The sequence below is a fragment of the Leopardus geoffroyi genome, chromosome A1 (assembly GCF_018350155.1).
Source record: "Leopardus geoffroyi isolate Oge1 chromosome A1, O.geoffroyi_Oge1_pat1.0, whole genome shotgun sequence".
NCBI lineage: Eukaryota > Metazoa > Chordata > Mammalia > Carnivora > Felidae > Leopardus > Leopardus geoffroyi.
This window is the reverse complement of record NC_059326.1, coordinates 2,315,894-2,333,559: the sequence shown is the minus strand read 5'-3', so window position 1 is coordinate 2,333,559 and position 17,666 is coordinate 2,315,894. Positions and strand designations below refer to the sequence as shown.

General features: G+C 42.9%; 1 protein-coding gene across 1 annotated transcript in view; it reads left to right on the top strand.

Annotated features, from left to right (window-relative positions):
* The window catches only part of MICU2 (mitochondrial calcium uptake 2), a 142,281-nt gene that overhangs the window by 59,960 nt on the left and 64,655 nt on the right, over positions 1–17,666 (top strand). Inside the window, exons 3-4 of the mRNA XM_045453937.1 lie at positions 3,033–3,064; positions 3,181–3,256. Of these exons, the coding sequence (XP_045309893.1) occupies positions 3,033–3,064; positions 3,181–3,256 (108 nt within the window). The remainder of the gene's footprint in view (positions 1–3,032; positions 3,065–3,180; positions 3,257–17,666) is intronic.

Below are 17,666 nucleotides of genomic sequence, written 5' to 3'. Positions count from 1 at the left end.
GATGTTATAATTGCTGTCAGAAGAATAAAGGTCATGGCTCATCATACTACGGATCAGACCATGGACCTCTTTTTTGATCTCTGGTCTCCTCGTTGGTACAGCATATGAACAGGTGGTATACAAGGGGGCATACCTGGGCGAGACATCCCCCTGCTGGAGAGACCTGCCAGAGCGTTCTGGGTTTGAAGCACCACAACCCCTTCTCTTAAAACATTTTTTTTTTCGTTTTATTTATTTTTGGGACAGAGAGAGACAGAGCATGAACGGGGGAGGGGCAGAGAGAGAGGGAGACACAGAATCGGAAACAGGCTCCAGGCTCTGAGCCATCAGCCCAGAGAGCCCGACGCGGGGCTCGAACTCACGGACCGCGAGATCGTGACCTGGCTGAAGTCGGACGCCCAACCGACTGCGCCACCCAGGCGCCCCCACAACCCCTTCTCTTACTCAAGGAAAAGTTTATTAAGTTGGAGAAAGAGGAAACAAAAGAGATTAGGCATTCACCCCTGGTAGCTCTGACTTTTTTTTTTTTTTTTTTTAATCTAAAAATGAGTTTGATGTAAGAGAGTGATCCCTTTTTGGCAGCTAACATGTCATCTTCTAATTATTGATTCCATTAAAAAATGTTTTTTTACAAGAGATGTTCATTAGGTACATGGTTTCTCCATTTTGTATAACCAAAGGCCTATTCAAATACCAAGCAGAACTCGTAATCCACACGAAATAGCCAGTGTTGCTCCTCTAGCCACCTCATGCTTAATCATTCAGTTCTGTGAAATTTCCTGACATGTTGAGAGTGGTCCACAGGTTCCCAATTACTACTTTAATAGCACTCAAGGCATCTAACACCAGTTTTTGAAAATCCTGGGTGAGACACCCTTCATTGCCCATATTGTGACCTAATTCCTTTTGCGCATCAGTAGGCCTTATTTGTCTTATTTGTAAAATGAGGATTATAATTTATTAACCACTGAAAGGCAAGGATATGAATAAGAAGACATTCTGGAATCTTTTCTAATTCTTATTCAGTTGTTCATTCAATAAATATTTAAATGCTAATCACTGGGCTACATTAAGGAAAGGACAGAGATGGAATCTGCCTTGATAGGGTTTTAGAATTTAGTTCTTACCTGTGATTCTGGTGTTATATTACCAATATATTATCAATTGGTTCATGACTTTATTGTTGTATTTTTCCATCTAGTACTGAATTTTACTGACTTAGCTGTTGACATCAAGACTTCTAGATGCAGGGAAGCAAATGCTACCTTCTTTCCTCACTTGGTTTCAAGTAGAGCATTTTTTTAACAACAAAGATTTTAAAAGACCAAAAAAAAAAAACAAAAAATCTAGCTATGAAGCAAATATAAGACCCTTTAGACATAGTCTTATTACTTAGAAACCATCCATATTGTCACCTTCAAGATGTCATTTATTACTTCCTAGAATACATTTTCAGTTGGGTACAAGGATTAGTCTTTTTGGGGACTAACCTTAATTGTCTAAAAATAAAACTGCCCATAGTAATGAATAAATGTGAATATGACTTTAAAAACAATATAAGGTAAGTGAGTCATGATCAATTTCTTTTTTTAATAGAATATAGCAGAGGCAGATAAAATACACATATTACATAGTTTTCTGGGGTTTGTTATCGGCATTGTATTACCACACATTCACACAAACCCTTAGGTTTGTAAATTAAATGATAAGTTTTGTCTATTTGATAATCTAATGGTATATTAGCACCTAATATTAGAATGCAGGGTTCTTTGTCATTGGGTAACACGTAATAGTTTAAAATTATCCCAGAATAGTAACATCTACGTTTATAAACATGGTCATAGATGTTTCTAAAAATGAGACCATCATATTCACAGCTACTGTCGTTATTAATAGTGCAAAGCTAAAATCTTGATGGTTTATTAATGCCAAATGATAGAATTCATCCCCAGTTGAGTTATAGTCCAAATTAAGCATCCCACGCTACGGAAAAGGCACGTGTAAAAATATTTATTTTTTTAACCCGTCACCTAAACTTTCATAGACCGTTTCATTGTACTGAGGGAACCTCATAGATAAGATAATCTTGAGAGCAGAAGGGGGAGTTTGTGATGCACATGGCTTATGCAGGAAACAAAGTACTGGAGAACATTTCTCAGTATTCCAGATGTATAAATGACTTGAGGCTGTCATCAGAGTAAGTCTCAACAAAAGAAGCAACTGATTGCTTTAGAATTATAGTGGGTCAGGAAAATGCTGTGAGCAGTAAAAAAGATGGCTAAACACCTGAAAGAATTTTTGGGTTGTTTTTTTTTTTTTTTTTTTTTGTTTAATTTTAGAGAGAGAGAGCAGAGGAGAGGGGCAGAAGAAGAGAGGGAAAGAGGGAGAATCTTAAGCAGGCTCCACGCTCAGAGCATGGAGCCCCCAACTCGGAGCTCAGTCCCACGTCCCTGGGATTACGACTTGAGCTGAAATCAAGAGCCAGATGCTCAACCAACTGAGCTACATGGGGGCCCCAAGAATTTGAATTCTCTGTGATCCAATTGGAAACTGTTAAAAATAACATTACTTTAGAATGGATAGTCATGTTGGCTAGACTTTTAAATTGACTGAAGAGCTGTAAACTTCAGAGAACTTTTCAGGGTTCAAAAAGATAGCTTTTGAAAACATAAATGCGTATGTTTTTAATCAGTGAAAGCAAAAAGAATTTTTAAATCATCTTTGGCAAGAATTTATTTATGATACAGACAACTAAGAGAAGTAAAAAACTGGTGATAAGATTTTACATGTCTGAAGTAGGGTGAGTGAAATTGAAAACTAGGTCTTACAAGAACCCACGTATCTTTGTGTTTAGACTTGGAATTCCTCGGCTCACAACTTTGATATAAGGATATTAGCAAAATTGACAAGTTTTTTTTTTTTTATCAAATATTTAGTTGTTTATTTTGTCTTTTAAATGGTTTTCTTTGTTAGTGGAAGTTGAGTTTTACCAAGTAATATGGATACTAAATAATGTTTCTTTTGTGCTATAGGTAAAACTTCAGTGAAGAAGCTGACCAAAAAGGTAAGTAGTATGTGTGGGAGAAAGTTCTTTCTTTATTTCTTTTCATTTGTTTTTTGGTGACATAGAAAATGTACTTTTTATAAGTTAAACTTAAAGATTTTAATGTATATTCAAAGGATATCGAGGATATACTGGCAGGAACCCAACCAGCTTGTCGTGGATCAACCTTTTTTAGAGACCTTGGCGATAAAGGTAATTTTGATTTCTTGTTAAATTTCTGTTTATGTGTTTGGGCTGCCTGGGTGGCTCAGTTGACTGAGTGCCTGACTTTGGCTCAAGTCATGATCTCACGGTTCATGAGTTCAAGCCCCACGTCAGGCTCTGTGGTGACAGCTCGGAGCCTGGAGCCTGCTTCAGATTCCGTATCTCCCTCTCTCTCTCTGCCCCTTCCCTACTCATGCTCGCTCTCTCTCTCTCTCTCTCTCTCTCAAAAACAAATAAACATTAAAAAAGAAAAAGAATTATTAAAAAAATTTTCTATTTATGTGTTTTATTTAACTGGGGTATTATTAAGGAATTAAGTTGTGAGGTCTGCATACAGTAGAGAATCTACATAGAAAATGGTTTTTTTTGTTTTGTTTTGTTTTGTTTTTTTTAATTTTTTTTTTTTTCAACGTTTATTTATTTTTGGGACAGAGAGAGACAGAGCATGAATGGGGGAGGGGCAGAGAGAGGGAGACACAGAATCAGAAACAGGCTCCAGGCTCTGAGCCATCAGCCCAGAGCCTGACGCGGGGCTCGAACTCACGGACCGCGAGATCGTGACCTGGCTGAAGCCGGACGCTTAACCGACTGTGCCACCCAGGCGCCCCTACATAGAAAATGTTTTAATACCATGTTCTTTAATAGATGTTTTTAAATAATAAAATACTCATCAAGTAAGAAATAATTTTCTCAAACTCTCTGAGCGATTACAATTTTAATTAAAGTCTGGGGAGGAGGAACGGGGCCGGGTATCTAAAGTGAGAAGAGAAGGCCTCAGAGAGATCCAGCGGAATACCAACATTGAAGGCAGTAGACGAGGAAGCAGTGCCCAAGGAAGAGACTAGGGCAGAGTGATCAAAGACGCGAAAGAGAATCAGGCTAATGTTAACACAGAAGCCAAGAGAAGAAAGTGTTAGGGGAAGAGAAAATTACGTTCAGACCACTTGAGAGACCTGGGTGTGAACAAAAGGAATTAGAGGGCAGTAGCTGGGGACGGAGACAGACCCAGGGAATGTTGGTTCATGTTAGACCAAGAGACTTGAGCACGTTTCCTGTTGATGAGAGGGAGAGATAGGAAATGAGAGAAAGGAAGTATGAGTGGGACAGACTTCTGGAAAATGGGAGAGAAGGGATTGTCTTCAGAGCACGAATGGGAGGATCAGCATTCCACAGGGTGCACAGCTTTTCCATTGCACCAGTAAGAAAGGATGTATACAGGTGGGTGTTTCATGCAGATTTTGCAAATTCAGTGGCAGGAACCTGAAGCAGGTTGTTTTGGATAGCTTTGATTGTTTTTATAAAGTAGGACGTGTGGAGAAAGGAGGTTCAAGGTAGCTTCTGTGATTAGGAAAGAGACCCAACCAGAGAGTCCTAGGAAACCTCAAGGGATCGAAGAAGGGACCTCAAGGGACCGACGGAAGATAGCGTCGGTCATGAAAGAATAGTCACCAGCCAGTGCAGTGATGGGACGATTCTCCTGCCGGCTACAGGTGGGAGTCGAAATGTTGGACAGCTGTATTAGAGTTAGGATTTTGCTGAGCGAATGGGTCGGAGAAGGGTCACAGGCTAGGGAATTCAGGCTGTTGAGGGGAAAGAGGTTTTAAGTAATGAGCCGTGGAATCTGAGCAAGATAATAGAGAAGAAAGTCGAATTGCAAAAGAAAGGAAAAGGGAGATGAAAAGAAGAAAGTGGAACAGGGAAGTGAGATCTGCCAGTGAGGTCGAAAGCCAGCTCTAGTAGGAGTCCCAGAGCAGAACAGAGCTGGCAGTCAACGAGTAAAGTGCTGAGGTTTACGATTTCAGAGGTGAAACGGTTCTGGGTCATTTCAGGGTTCTAGGTATGGTCCTGGAATTCGAATCTCAAGAATTAGTTCTCAAGGATGTGAGAGAGTGTGATCAGAGAGATGGACCATGAACCAGCTACTAAAGCCTCGGGTGACTGAGAGATGGGGAGAGGGCACTTTGGTAGATGACCGCTGAAGGGAAGAACAGACAGTGGCCTAGCCGGATGACATTTGCCTCAAAGGAACAGAAATTTTTGTTAAGAGGTTAGAAGAAAAAAAGGTCTGGAATTAGCAGTGAGGCGGGAAAAAATGAGTAACCTCCCTTTCAGAAGTCCTTAGCGGAGATCCAGGCTTCAGATAAGGCAAGACCACGCATACAGTGAATGAATAGGTGAAAGATGTTTACTGTGGAGAGAATTTCAGGGCGCAGTAAGAAAATCTGGGTAGGAGTAGAGGAGTGGGAGACCGGTTGAGTCAGGAGAGATGAAGCATAGACCAGCATGCAGATGTGTAAACACAGAGGACAGGCGCCATTTCGGAGGGGTGTGAAGCTGCCGAGGGCAGTTGGAGGTCAGCCGAGAGGCAGCCGGAACCTTAATCTTAGGTACCTGTAGAGGGTGTGTTAAAGGGTTTAGACCTTATCCTAAGAACCGTGGGCTGCCCTTGAGTTTAAAGTAAGCAAGTGACAGATGAGAGCAATCGCTCTGGCAGCTGGCTAGTGAATGGAGTGAGGAGGGAGCAAAAGAAACAATGAGGTTTTGCAATAAGGGCAAGAGGCTGTATGCTGGAGAGGAGGTAATGGAAATGGGGAGAAGAGTGTAGATTTGATAGATATTTTGGTGATATTTGGTGATAGAGCGATGGGCCTTAATGACTGACTGGATATGAGAGGGAGGAAGAAAACGGAAACATGTCCGATGCCCAGATTTCTGGTTTAGGCGAATGATTGCGCCATTCACCAGGATACGTGGATCGTAGGGGAAAGAGCGAAGGGGGGGCAGAGAATGAGTCCAGTTTAGGACGTAAGGCGTTCAGATTTTCTTATCATCATCGAAAATGGCACTGGAAGCCACGGTGGCAGATGTGACCACGCAGGAAGCACTGAGGGGAGAAGAGGCCCCGAGATGGATCAGGTCAGTTTAATGAACGGGCAGAAGAGGAGGAGCCCTTTAAGCGGCCTGAGAAGGGTGGTCGGCCGGGGGCTCACCCAGGGGAGCGGCCTGGCGGTGCGGTGCCGGAAGTGCTTCCGAACAAATGCACCTGCTCGGTAACAACATGAATACCGGAAATATTCACTGAAGGCTTCCTGCGTATCACATCGTATGCGTAGCCCTCTACACGTATGACCGTGTTCAGTCCTCAACGTTCCTTTGAGGAAGGTACCTTCGTTTCATACTCCCGTGTTCTAGATGAGTTAATTGAGGCGCAAAGAGGTTACGTAACCTGCCCAAAGTCCTAGACGGGGAGTAAAAGTACTTCCTAAATAGCGTTAGCTTTACTCTCCTATGTATTCAAGTCGAATTTCACTTCAGTAAGTGTCGGTGGAATATATTTAAATACACCCGTACAAGTAGGCAGAGGACCTGCGTGGTCCTTTTCACGTAAGGACCAGTCTGTGACGGGTAGAAAAAGGGTCCACCTGAAGGTGGCGATGAGTGAATAACAGATAACGTTCTCTCCTGTTATCTGAGGAAGGAGTTGGAGAATTAAGCTGCGCGTGTAATTTCCAAGTCAGTCGTTCATGACCCTTTTATTGAGTGCAGAAGACTTGTGGCCATTTAGCTCGAGAGATTTACGACGTTCCCAAATCAACATTTGTTTTCACTTTGTTTTTGTATGTCAGCGTTGGTTTTAAAGTAAGTGTAGAGCAAGTGTATCACGTAACGCTCCATAAGAAGGAAAACAAAACGTGACAAAGAGGGGGGCACATTGGCACCCTGACTGCAAGAAGGCAGCAGCAATCAAACTGCTGATTAGTAGCGAGTATCGATCCTGCTCGCACGGCAGTGGGTCGGCATCTGGTGAACCGCATAGACTTTACGTACATTTGACGAGTGCTCCTCGTAGGAAACGTGACACCACCCCACCCCAGCCCTCACCGGATTCCTTCCAGCCGGCACCACAACATCCCTATGTACTTTCGTCAAGTGGGAATTTCCTGGGAGGTAGTCTCTGGGTAGTGAATAAGGGTATATTCTAGACTCGCAGGCTTATATTCAAATTTTTCCTGGTTTTAGGACCTCGGGTAGTCACTTAATCTCTTTCATTCTCATTTTCATCACCTTTAAAACAAGATAGTAATGCCCGCCTTCGTGGGTTTGTTGAAAGGATGTAATCAAGTAAGATGTTTGTAACATTTATGGTATCTGCTACATGGCCGTAAAAACTGACGAAGATCATGGGCTGTGTTTATAACTGATAATACTGGCAGTGTTGTGATTGCTGTATGTTTTCATAAGATTTTAATGTTAACCAGACCTTGGCCTCTTATTAGTCAATTTATAAATTAAAATAAGTAAAACCTTTAAAGTCATAGTTAGTAAAGATTTTAGGAAATTGTCGTTAATCTGGCACTTTAGAGTGGTTTTAGGTATAATATTTAAATCCCAAATACTGATATTTAGATCAAAGCTACAGCTTTGAGGTATCCTTTCATGACAGATACTTTCTGAATGCATTTTGACACTTGAAGAAAAATATCATATTTACCAGTTGTGAAAACTTGGGTGATGTCTATAGATATAAACTCATTTACTTTAAATTTTTTTTAATGTTTATTTATTTTTGAGAGACAGAGATAGAGCATGAGTGGGGGAAGGACAGACAGGGAGAGGGAGACACAGAATCTAAACGGGCTCCACGCTCTGAGCTGTCGGCACAGAGCCCGACACGGGGCTTGAATCCACAAACTGTGACATCGTGACCTGAGCTGAAGTCGGACGCTCAACCGACTGAGCCACCCAGGTGCCCCCAAACTAGTTACTTTATATCTGGTTGTATTTTTCCCCTGAAGAAAGGAAGCCAGGGCAGGGGGAAGGCAAATTCCAGAAAAATTCTGACCTTGTGGCAGAATATTAGTGTAAGTAGGAGGTTAATTCAGCATTCGTATAAAGCATTAATACAAATATGTAATTTTAGGAATTAAAAGTTATTCTTAAGGCGAATTCGTAAAATAAAAACCGAAGACAGAAAATTCAAGTTATTTTAAGACAGGGGTGCCTGCGTGGCTCATTCGGTTAAGTGTCCAGTTCTTGATTTCGTCTCAGGTCATTATCTCGAGGTTTGTGAGTTCGATCCCAGCGTTGGGATTCTCTCTCTCTCCCTGTTTCTCTGCCCTGTGCACATGCACGCTCCCTCTCCTTTCTCTCTCAGAATAAATAAATACACTTTAAAAAATTTACCTTAAGGGAAAAGTATCTGAGAGATTAAAGATTAATCTGTAGTACTCACACGAGCGACTCATTTTCAAGGGCCTCAGAAGCACACTTCACTCCTGCAGACAAGTAACCTCCACAGGCCTCATTCCCTGCCATTAACCTGCCCCACTTTGGGGAGTGCCTTAAATGCCGCCTGCTGTTCTGGCCAGACTTCCTCGCCCGTCGGCTTCCTGCCCATTGGCCATCCTCCTCTGTTAAAGTCATCTCTGGAACCACCGGAGGTCTTGTTCTTTCTCATGTTTTCATTTTGTTACACTGTGCCGTCTCTCATATCTGTGATTAAACCACAACTTCTCTAAGAGGAAGACTCCGTGTGGTCGTTTGCCTAGCATGTTGCCTAAATGTTCTCTGGCACGTAACAGATACTCCTCTAAGATTGCATTCCAGGGGCGCCTGGGTGGCTCAGTCGGTGAAGCATCTGACTTAGGCTCAGGTCACGATCTCTCAGTTTGTGGGTTCGAGCCCCGCGTCGGGCTCAGAGCCTGGAGTCCTCTTCGGATTCTGTGTCTCTTTCCTCTCTGCCCCTCCCCTACTCACAGTGTATCTCTCTCTCCTTCAAAAATAAATAAACATTAAAAGAAATCAAAATTGCATTCCATGCTAATTATATTTCATGCTGATTAATGTTAACGTTGACATTGCTGATGACAAATTATTCTGACCTATTTGAGTGAGTCTCTGGAATATTTTTGTTACAAATCTGAGTTAGCCTTTCTGTGAATTGAAAGTGTGAAGACTACATGTTTTTACAACTATTTTCCAGTTAAAACTGTTTGGCACTTTATGTGGATCTTTTTCCCGGTTATAATTGGTATCACTTATCAGCAAAATTAAATCCACTTAGCAGTAACACTGTCATAAATTTTAGAAAGAATACATTGACTTTATCAACACCCGAATAAAAGCATGAAATTATCACCAAGTAATTTTATTTTCTTTTTCATTTAGACACTTTTTTGATGTAAAATATTTCTAAAATATCCTAGGTGAAATGTTTGCCCCCTAGTAACCAACATTTTATCGGTTTAATGACTCACAGCTATTTTATAGAATATTTTTCCTTTTCCTGACCTAGATCTTCTCTAAATTGAAGTTATTCACTGTATTACCATATTTTATGTGGTCTATAGTCATTTCAGAGTTCATTACCTATAAAATGAAGTCGCTTAAAGTAAAGAAACCTGATCTTGGCAGCCTTGTGCACAAAACAGGTTTTTTAAGTTGCACTACCTGACTGTAGGTTATAAGAACGTATGCCTAATATATTCTGTGTTCACAATCATGAAGGTAATTATTAAAACTAGTAGAATTCACAATGAAGTATCTCCTGTCCTGTGCACGGAAGAATTTTGTGAATTTTAAACCTTTTGTTCCTTTACATAAAGTACAGGGGCTGTGCCTCCAAAGCTACCGCCTCTGTCTCCGGCAGCCGACAGGACAGCCACGTCCTCTCCCCGTCACCGTCACCGTGTGACAGGAGCACCGTTCCCTGTGACGGGAAGGTCCGCCTGCCTCCCGTATTGGTGCCGGGCCTCTTCTGTTGCCTTCCCGAGACTTCTCACCCTGCTGTTACTCCCTCCCCTGCCCCATTCTCTGTCCCGCACCCTGTCGTGCTTTCTTACATAGCGACTTCCGGACATCTCCCATCTTTGAGGAAAAGCCTCCCTCCGGTGACCCTACATCTGCCTCCTGCTCTCTCCGTACTTCTCGGCCCTTTTCATAGCCAAGCCCTTTGGGCTGCGCTGTGCTCACTTCCTCACGTGCCAGGCCAGGCATCCTCCTGCCCACTTGGGCCAGCACCCACCCTCCGGCGACACCACTCTCGTCGGGACCATCAGTGACCTCCCTGTTACCAGACCCGGGGACGCCCAGGACCCCGGCAGTACCGATGCTGTTACCTACTCTCACCCCAGGGCTTCTAGGACCCCGTACTTTGTCGTGTTGTTTTCTTACCATCCTAGGGGTTCCCTCCTAGGAAACCTTCCATGAAATTCGGCCATGAGCCACCTAAACTGGGGAAGTCAAACAGGCCCTTCTGATGGGGGGAGTCTGAAAGAAGGGGCTGACCTCTCAGTCCTGAGCAAGCAGTGAGAAAGCCCATCTTACAGGAGGGGTGGAGTTTGAAGGCGAAACGTAAGGGTCTCGGAAGGAAGTAGGCGGCTGTTGGGCAGGTGAAGGGCAATGTCTTTGAGACCTGAAGTGTGACACGGGGGTTGAGACTTCAAAGAGCAATAGGCAGACACCCCTTCTCTTGGTAGAGCGAAGGTCGCGAGTGGTGGCAGTGCTTCCGTAACACGGATTATGATGCAGGCCTGGAAGCAGCGGTGAGGCTTCAAGGGAAGGTAGTTATTGCGGTTTCCAAAACCGCGTTTACTTACGGTCTTAGTTCTTCAGGCAGGGAAAAAAAAAAATCTGTAGGTTTTCTTTATCCTCTTCTTTTGGGGGGAGGGCTTTTTTTTTTTTTAAGTTTTACTCTCTTCTTGAAATTGAGAGCACTGTTCTCCTCATTCAGCCTCTGCTCGCAGCATAAGATGCATGAAGCATTTTCACATATTGGCAGATGAGGAATTGGAAAAGCATCGTCATGAGAAGTATTCTGTCAGGATTCTCTTAGAGTGTGGCCATTTCCAGAAACTGTGGTTCTGGTCTCCAGGAGAAGGACTGTGAATCTGTGTATCTTTACAGATACATAGAGGACACTGAGGGAGGTGATCGGGAACGTCTTTATTTTCTTTACTTTCAGGCACCTATATGTCTGTATGTCTCTCTCTCCCCATATATATATATATATATAAACTGTCACTCTCTCCATATATATATATAAAACTGTCAAGGGAGATAAGTTCGTCAGCCTACTCACACATTTTCCTGTTGGGTAGTTCTCTCTCCCTGTTCCTTACATAGCTGGAGAACTATTTATATTCCCAGAAAGAATAGGGGCATCGTACATTTCCAAGATTTCTAAAAGCATTAAAAGCCAGTATTTCTAGATGGCTGGGGAGAAGGCCCTTCGTGATGGACTGTCAGAAAAGCAAAACGGAAGTCCGTAGCAGAAAGGTTGATATTTTTTCCTTTAGGTGAAGTGCATGAGGATAATAGTGTGAGAAATAGGGGAAAGGAGACAGAGAGAGAGAGCGAGAGAGCTTAGGAGGAACCAGAGGAATAAGTGACTGCAAGGATAGACAATATCGATGGCATTCATTTCAAAGTCAGCAAGAAGGAATAAATAATCTGCACTGGGCAGCCGCAGGAGGGGAATGAAACCTAACTTCCTGCCATTGACCCCGGAGCGTATGAAAGCAAGCACAGCCTTCGTTAATGAAGGGCCCGTAGGGCGATCGGGACTCAGAGTATGACTGAATGATGGCAAGAAGGGTAAGCAGCCGGCAGGGAGATGCGCGGCAGGGTTGCGTGCGAAAGGGCAGAGTGAGAGCCGCGAACTCCCCGTTCCTCCAAATGCTGGCCTCCCTTAGCGTGGGCTTTCCTGTGCCGGCCCGCGTTCCACTGTGACCGCGAGGTCAGGCCCGACCCTTCGCGTCCTCCGTCCCTCCAGCAGCACGTCTGCTGCACGACTCTGGAGCTGGCAAGAGGGCGCCCAGCCCTGGGGACGGAAGGGGTCCGGAGCCTCACCACTCCTGTGTGCCCTTGGAGCTCGTACGTTTCTTCGGTGTCTACTGCATCTGTAAGATGAAGGCAACGGTCTCTGCTTCCACCGTTACGGTGGGAATAACGTCCGTACGGCTTCTCCACCGTGCCTTGAGGTCAAACCAGAAAGATCTCTTTATTATTAGGCAAATCCAAGTGCCACGAGTTCTCTTGGATTCTTTGAAACTCCGTGATCCCAGTTCTCTTGGGACCTCTCTTTCTGTCGTCGGTTTCTCCGCCTCCTCCTGGCCACGCAACACCGGTGCTCCCTAGGATCTGTCCGCTTACGGTTCTCCTGCTCCCCTTGGTTTGGCCTCCGTGGGTGCCGCTGGGACTCTCAGATCCCAGATCCCCGGCCGTGTCCCCGTCTCCGGCCCAGGCCGCTCTCCTGAGCTCCAGACTTCGGTATCCGAGCCTGCTGCCCGATGCCTGCTCGCGCGTGTCTCAGTTCCCTGGAGCTTCCCGTATTCCAGACCCGACTCATCATCTTCCCCGAAACCCGCACTTTTATTTCTAGTGTCGTTTGGTAGGACTGCTTTTCACCCACCCCGTCGAAACCCAGCAAATCTCTTGGAACCCTTTCTCTCGTTGCCGCTCCCACCCTGCAGATGGAGTCAAACACAGTCTTCCTGATGTCGCCTGCTGGGTATTTATCTACTTCCTCCTCCCTTCTGTGGCTAGAGAAGAAGTTACAGGAAACGGACCAAGAAAAAAATCTTAGAGAGGGTCTTAACAAGAGTTTTTTGTTTTTCTCTGAAATACACAAATTGAAATGTGCATTTTCAACTTAAAGAAAAAATACTGATACGGGGTGCCTGGGTAGCTCCGTCGGTTGAGCGTCCGACTTCGGCTCAGGTCACAATCTCACAGTTAGCGGGTTCGAGCCCCGCGTCCGGCTCTGTGCCGACAGCTCGGAGCCTGGATCCTCCCTTGGATTCTGTGTCTCCCTCTCTCTCTCTGCCCCTCCCCCGCTCACGCTTTGTCTCACTGTTTCTCAAAAATAAATAAATGTAAAAAAAAATTTAAAAAAAAAACACTAATATGAATATTATAATAGAGGAGAGATTCAACAGGTACACTTTTTTCACATATGCTTTGTTGATTCTTTTTATTTCTTTATTGATATTAATGAAGTCACTTGAAAAGAATGTAAAATTTAGCTACACTGAGAACAATTTTAAATATTCCATTTTACCACATAAAATAAATATCAAAAATTACACCATATGATAACTAGCAAAAAATAGTATACCTTTGAAATAAGAAAATAACTTATCCACCATTCATTACTGTAAAGAAAAATACGAGTTATCGTGCTTTTTTTTGCCAGTTCCAAAAAGGTTTTATTACATCCAGAGAGGAGAGGTTCAGTCCTTGGCTGCCGCTTCCCTCATGTCTTCCTCTTGGCACAGACGTGTGTCCCCACCCTGTTCTTGGTGAACTTGAGGACGCACTTGTCCTCGGAGACCTTGAGCAGCCCCATGGCACACCGCTCGATGGACAAAGCTGCACACCTCTCACATCACGTCCTGCGCAAGCCTGGTGTGCTTGCTGAGGCTCCCGTGGCCGTGGCTGTGCCTCAACTTGCTCCCGTCCTTAGTCGCCTTGTGGCCCTCGTTGAGGCCCAAGGCCAAAGGGAAGTGCACAGCCACGGCTGCTACTCCTCAGGGACTCCCGCAGCGTGCGGCTCGTATGCGTTCTTGTAAACTGAGCAGAATTCTGGGGGCGCCTGGGTGGCTCAGTCGGTAAGCGTCCGACTTCAGCTCAGGTCATGAGCTCGCAGCTTGTGGGTTCAAGCCCCCTGTCGGCCTCTGTGCTGACAGCCTGGAGCCTGGAGCCTGGTTTGGATTCTGACTCCCTCTCTCTGCGCCTCCCCCGCTCGCACTTTGTCTGTCTGTCTGTCTCTCTCTCTCTCTCTCTCCTTCAAAAATAAATAAATACAGGGGTGCCTGGGTGGCTCAGTTGGATAAGCGTCCGACTTCAGCTTGGGTCATGATCTCGCAGCTTGTGGGTTCAAGCCCCACATTGGGCTCTGTGCTGACAGCTCAGAGCCTGGAGCCTACTTCAGATTCTGGGTCTCCCTCTGTCTCTCTCTCTCAAGGGTAAATAAACATTTAAATAAATAAGTAAATATTAAATTTTTTTTATTTTAAACTGAGCAGAATTCTCAACATAATACAGTCCTTAAAGATGTACTGAATATAAATTAAATACATTGTAAGGTATATAAGCATGTTCTTATGATAGATGTATTAATCTCGCTTTGGGAAACAGAGTTCTCAAAATTGCATTCAGTAGCAAGTCATTTTTTAGAATGGTTCCAAATTTAGGGGCGCCTGGGTGGCGCAGTCGGTTAAGCGTCCGACTTCAGCCAGGTCACGATCTCGCGGTCCGGGAGTTCGAGCCCCGCATCGGGCTCTGGGCTGATGGCTCGGAGCCTGGAGCCTGTTTCCGATTCTCTGTCTCCCTCTCTCTCTGCCCCTCCCCCGTTCATGCTCTGTCTCTCTCTGTCCCAAAAATAAATAAACGTTGGGAAAAAAAAATTAAAAAAAAAAAAAAAGAATGGTTCCAAATTTAAAATATTTTTAGAGAAGCATAGTCATTAATAGAATTTAATCCTCTCTTCTTGTGGCCCTTCCTTAAGGATTCATTAACAAATTTTTAAATATAGTTATTTAAAATACTTTCCTATTTGGCATGTACTTTTAAAACATTGCCATTTACTTTACAATTAAATGTAAGAGATATGTATTGTTTTTCCTGTATTCCAAAGTGTCAGTTTCCTTTAAAAGCGTTTTCAGAGGGCAAATACTGAGAATGCTATTGTAGAATTATATTTTTTTTAATTTTAATTGTAGAACTATATTGTTTATGATGTACTTGAGAGTGTAGGTGCTGTTTTATACTGTCTCAACTCTGTTTATTCAAGCTTTTTATTCAAGTCAGCATGTCAAAGAAAGACACTGGAATTTTCTTTCTCACAGAGTCCCCATTTAGAGGACATGTACCTGTGTGGAAAGAAGAGAAGAGTGAGGCCTCCTCTTGGCACTAAGCCCACGTCAGTCTAGCATTTTGGCCATTTTTTCACATTACCATAGTCCTTTGAAAATTGGAGGGGGAAAAAAGCCACTCTCTACTTTACTGAGGCTGCCAAGGGATGAAATACTTTGATCCTTCAACTGACACCAGAGCACTTCTCTCGGGTACAAGATATGACAAAACACATTTCTTTCTCTCTCCATATAAACACTGAACGTTTTTAAGGAAAAATATCTGAAAACTCACTGGGCTTTTTTATTAAAAAGAAGTACACTGGCTCCAAAATAAAAACAACCAAAAAGTTGGCAATGCACAAAAATGTAAGTCATTAAAAATATTATTTTAATATTATCATTTAAATTTAAAATATATGCCTGAAGTTACTTGTAGCTAAGCCATTGCATTACCTGGATAGAAAGTCCTTACCTGCCTTGCTCTGAACTTGGGCCCCAAGTCTGTGCGCCATCTGATTGGGAGCCGTTAGGATCACTGCCATCACCCTCTGCGGGAGTTCATTCCTGTGTCTAGGCTACCATAGGCCTTAGTTCCCATTTCTTCTTCCACATGGATGTTATTTCGGACCATCAGTGACTTTTTAATTTTCATATTTAGTTTTCATATTCAGCCTTATCTGTCATCCCACCCCACTTAATTAAATTTTCATCCATCCTTTGAAGACCATTTTTAGAATTACTTCCTCTGTGACATCTCTGATCACCTAAACTCTGCAAATGATTTCACATACTTCCAACGTCGGTAACTTTTACTATCACGGTCTCTTAGTAGTATATAGCATTTTTATAAACATTTTTATTCCGGCCTCCTTGATGGAAGTATACAGTACCATCTATTACGAATTCTTGCCAAAAATCCAACTTGAATCTCAGCACACTTCTGGATCCAAGGACTAGTGTGGAGAAAATACAGAAGTTAGAGGAACATTTGAAATGACACCAAGAAGATGCAGTCAGCAAAATTCTAGACGATAAGAAACTTTACAGGACTGACGACCAGGCATCTTTAACAACTAAGTTGAAAGAGAGGGGGGAAAGACACGGGAGAATCTATAGATTTTTTAAAAGAGATTTACAGCACAGGGAACAAAAGAAAAATGTTAAACTTTTGTGAATCAAAGTACACAGAAAAGAGAGTGAAAAGACAACCCACAGAATGGGAGAAAATATTTGCAAATCATATATAGGGGTTAAAATCCAGTATATATAAAGAACTCCTGTAACTCAATGACAACAAAAAACCAAACAACCCAATTGAAAGGGAAAGACTGGAATAGACATTTCTTTGAAGAAGATACATGATTGACTAATTCCCACATGAAAAGATGCTCCACATCACCAACCATTAGGGAAATGCACATCAAAACCATAATGAGACAGCACATAATAAATACCATTATTATCAAGAAAAAAATTAACACGTGCTGGCAAGGATGTGGAGAAATGATAACCTCTCTGCACTGTTGGCGGGAATGGAAAATGGTGCCACCACTTTTGAAAAAAGCATGGGTGTTCCTCAAATTAAACATAGAGAATGACCATATGATCCAACAGTTCCCCTCTGGGTACGTACCCAAAAGAATTAAAAGCAGAGATTCAAACAGATATTTGTACACCAATGTTTGTAGCAGCATTAATCACAATAGCCAAAGAGTGGAAACAACCCAGATGTCCATCAACGGATGGGTAAACAAAATGTGGCCTATGCGTATAGTGGAGTATTATTCAACCTTAAACAGGAGTGGAATTCTGACACGTGCTACCATGTGGATGAACCTTGAAGACATGATGCTAAGTGAAGTGAGCCAGGCACAAAAGGACAAATATTGTATGATTCCATCTATATGAGGCCCCTAGAGGAGGCGAATTCATAGAGACAGCAAATAGGGTAGAGATTATAGGGGCTGGAGGCAGAATGAATGGGGTTAGGGTTTCATGGGTTTCAGTTTGTGGTGATAAAAAAAGTTTTGATAATCATTGCAAAACAGTGTGAATTTACTTAATGCCACTACCCTGGACATTTAAAAATGGCTAAAATGGCAAATTCTGTTATGGGTATTTTGCCACAACAACAACAAGAAAAAAGTGACCTGAGTCCTGTTGACCAAGTACAATGCAAGGACCTTTCTTGAATCCTGATTTGAGAACACTTGAAAAATTATTTTTCTGATACAGGGACGTTTGTAAAAGTGGTATGAATCTGATGATATTGAGGGATTATTGGTAATTATTTGGAGGGAGGGAGCCGTGCTTTTAGAGATACAGCTTGGATTTTCTACTATGAAATAATATATGAGATTTGTTTCAAAATAATCCAGTGGGAAGTGGGAGAAAGGAATGGAAAGAGCTAAAGATAAACCAAGATCTGTCATGAGTTGATAATTACTGAAGCTGATATATGTGTAATACAGTTATTCATTATATTCTCTCTACTTTTGTGTGTGATTGAGGTTTTCCATGATAAAGTTTTTTTTAATTGT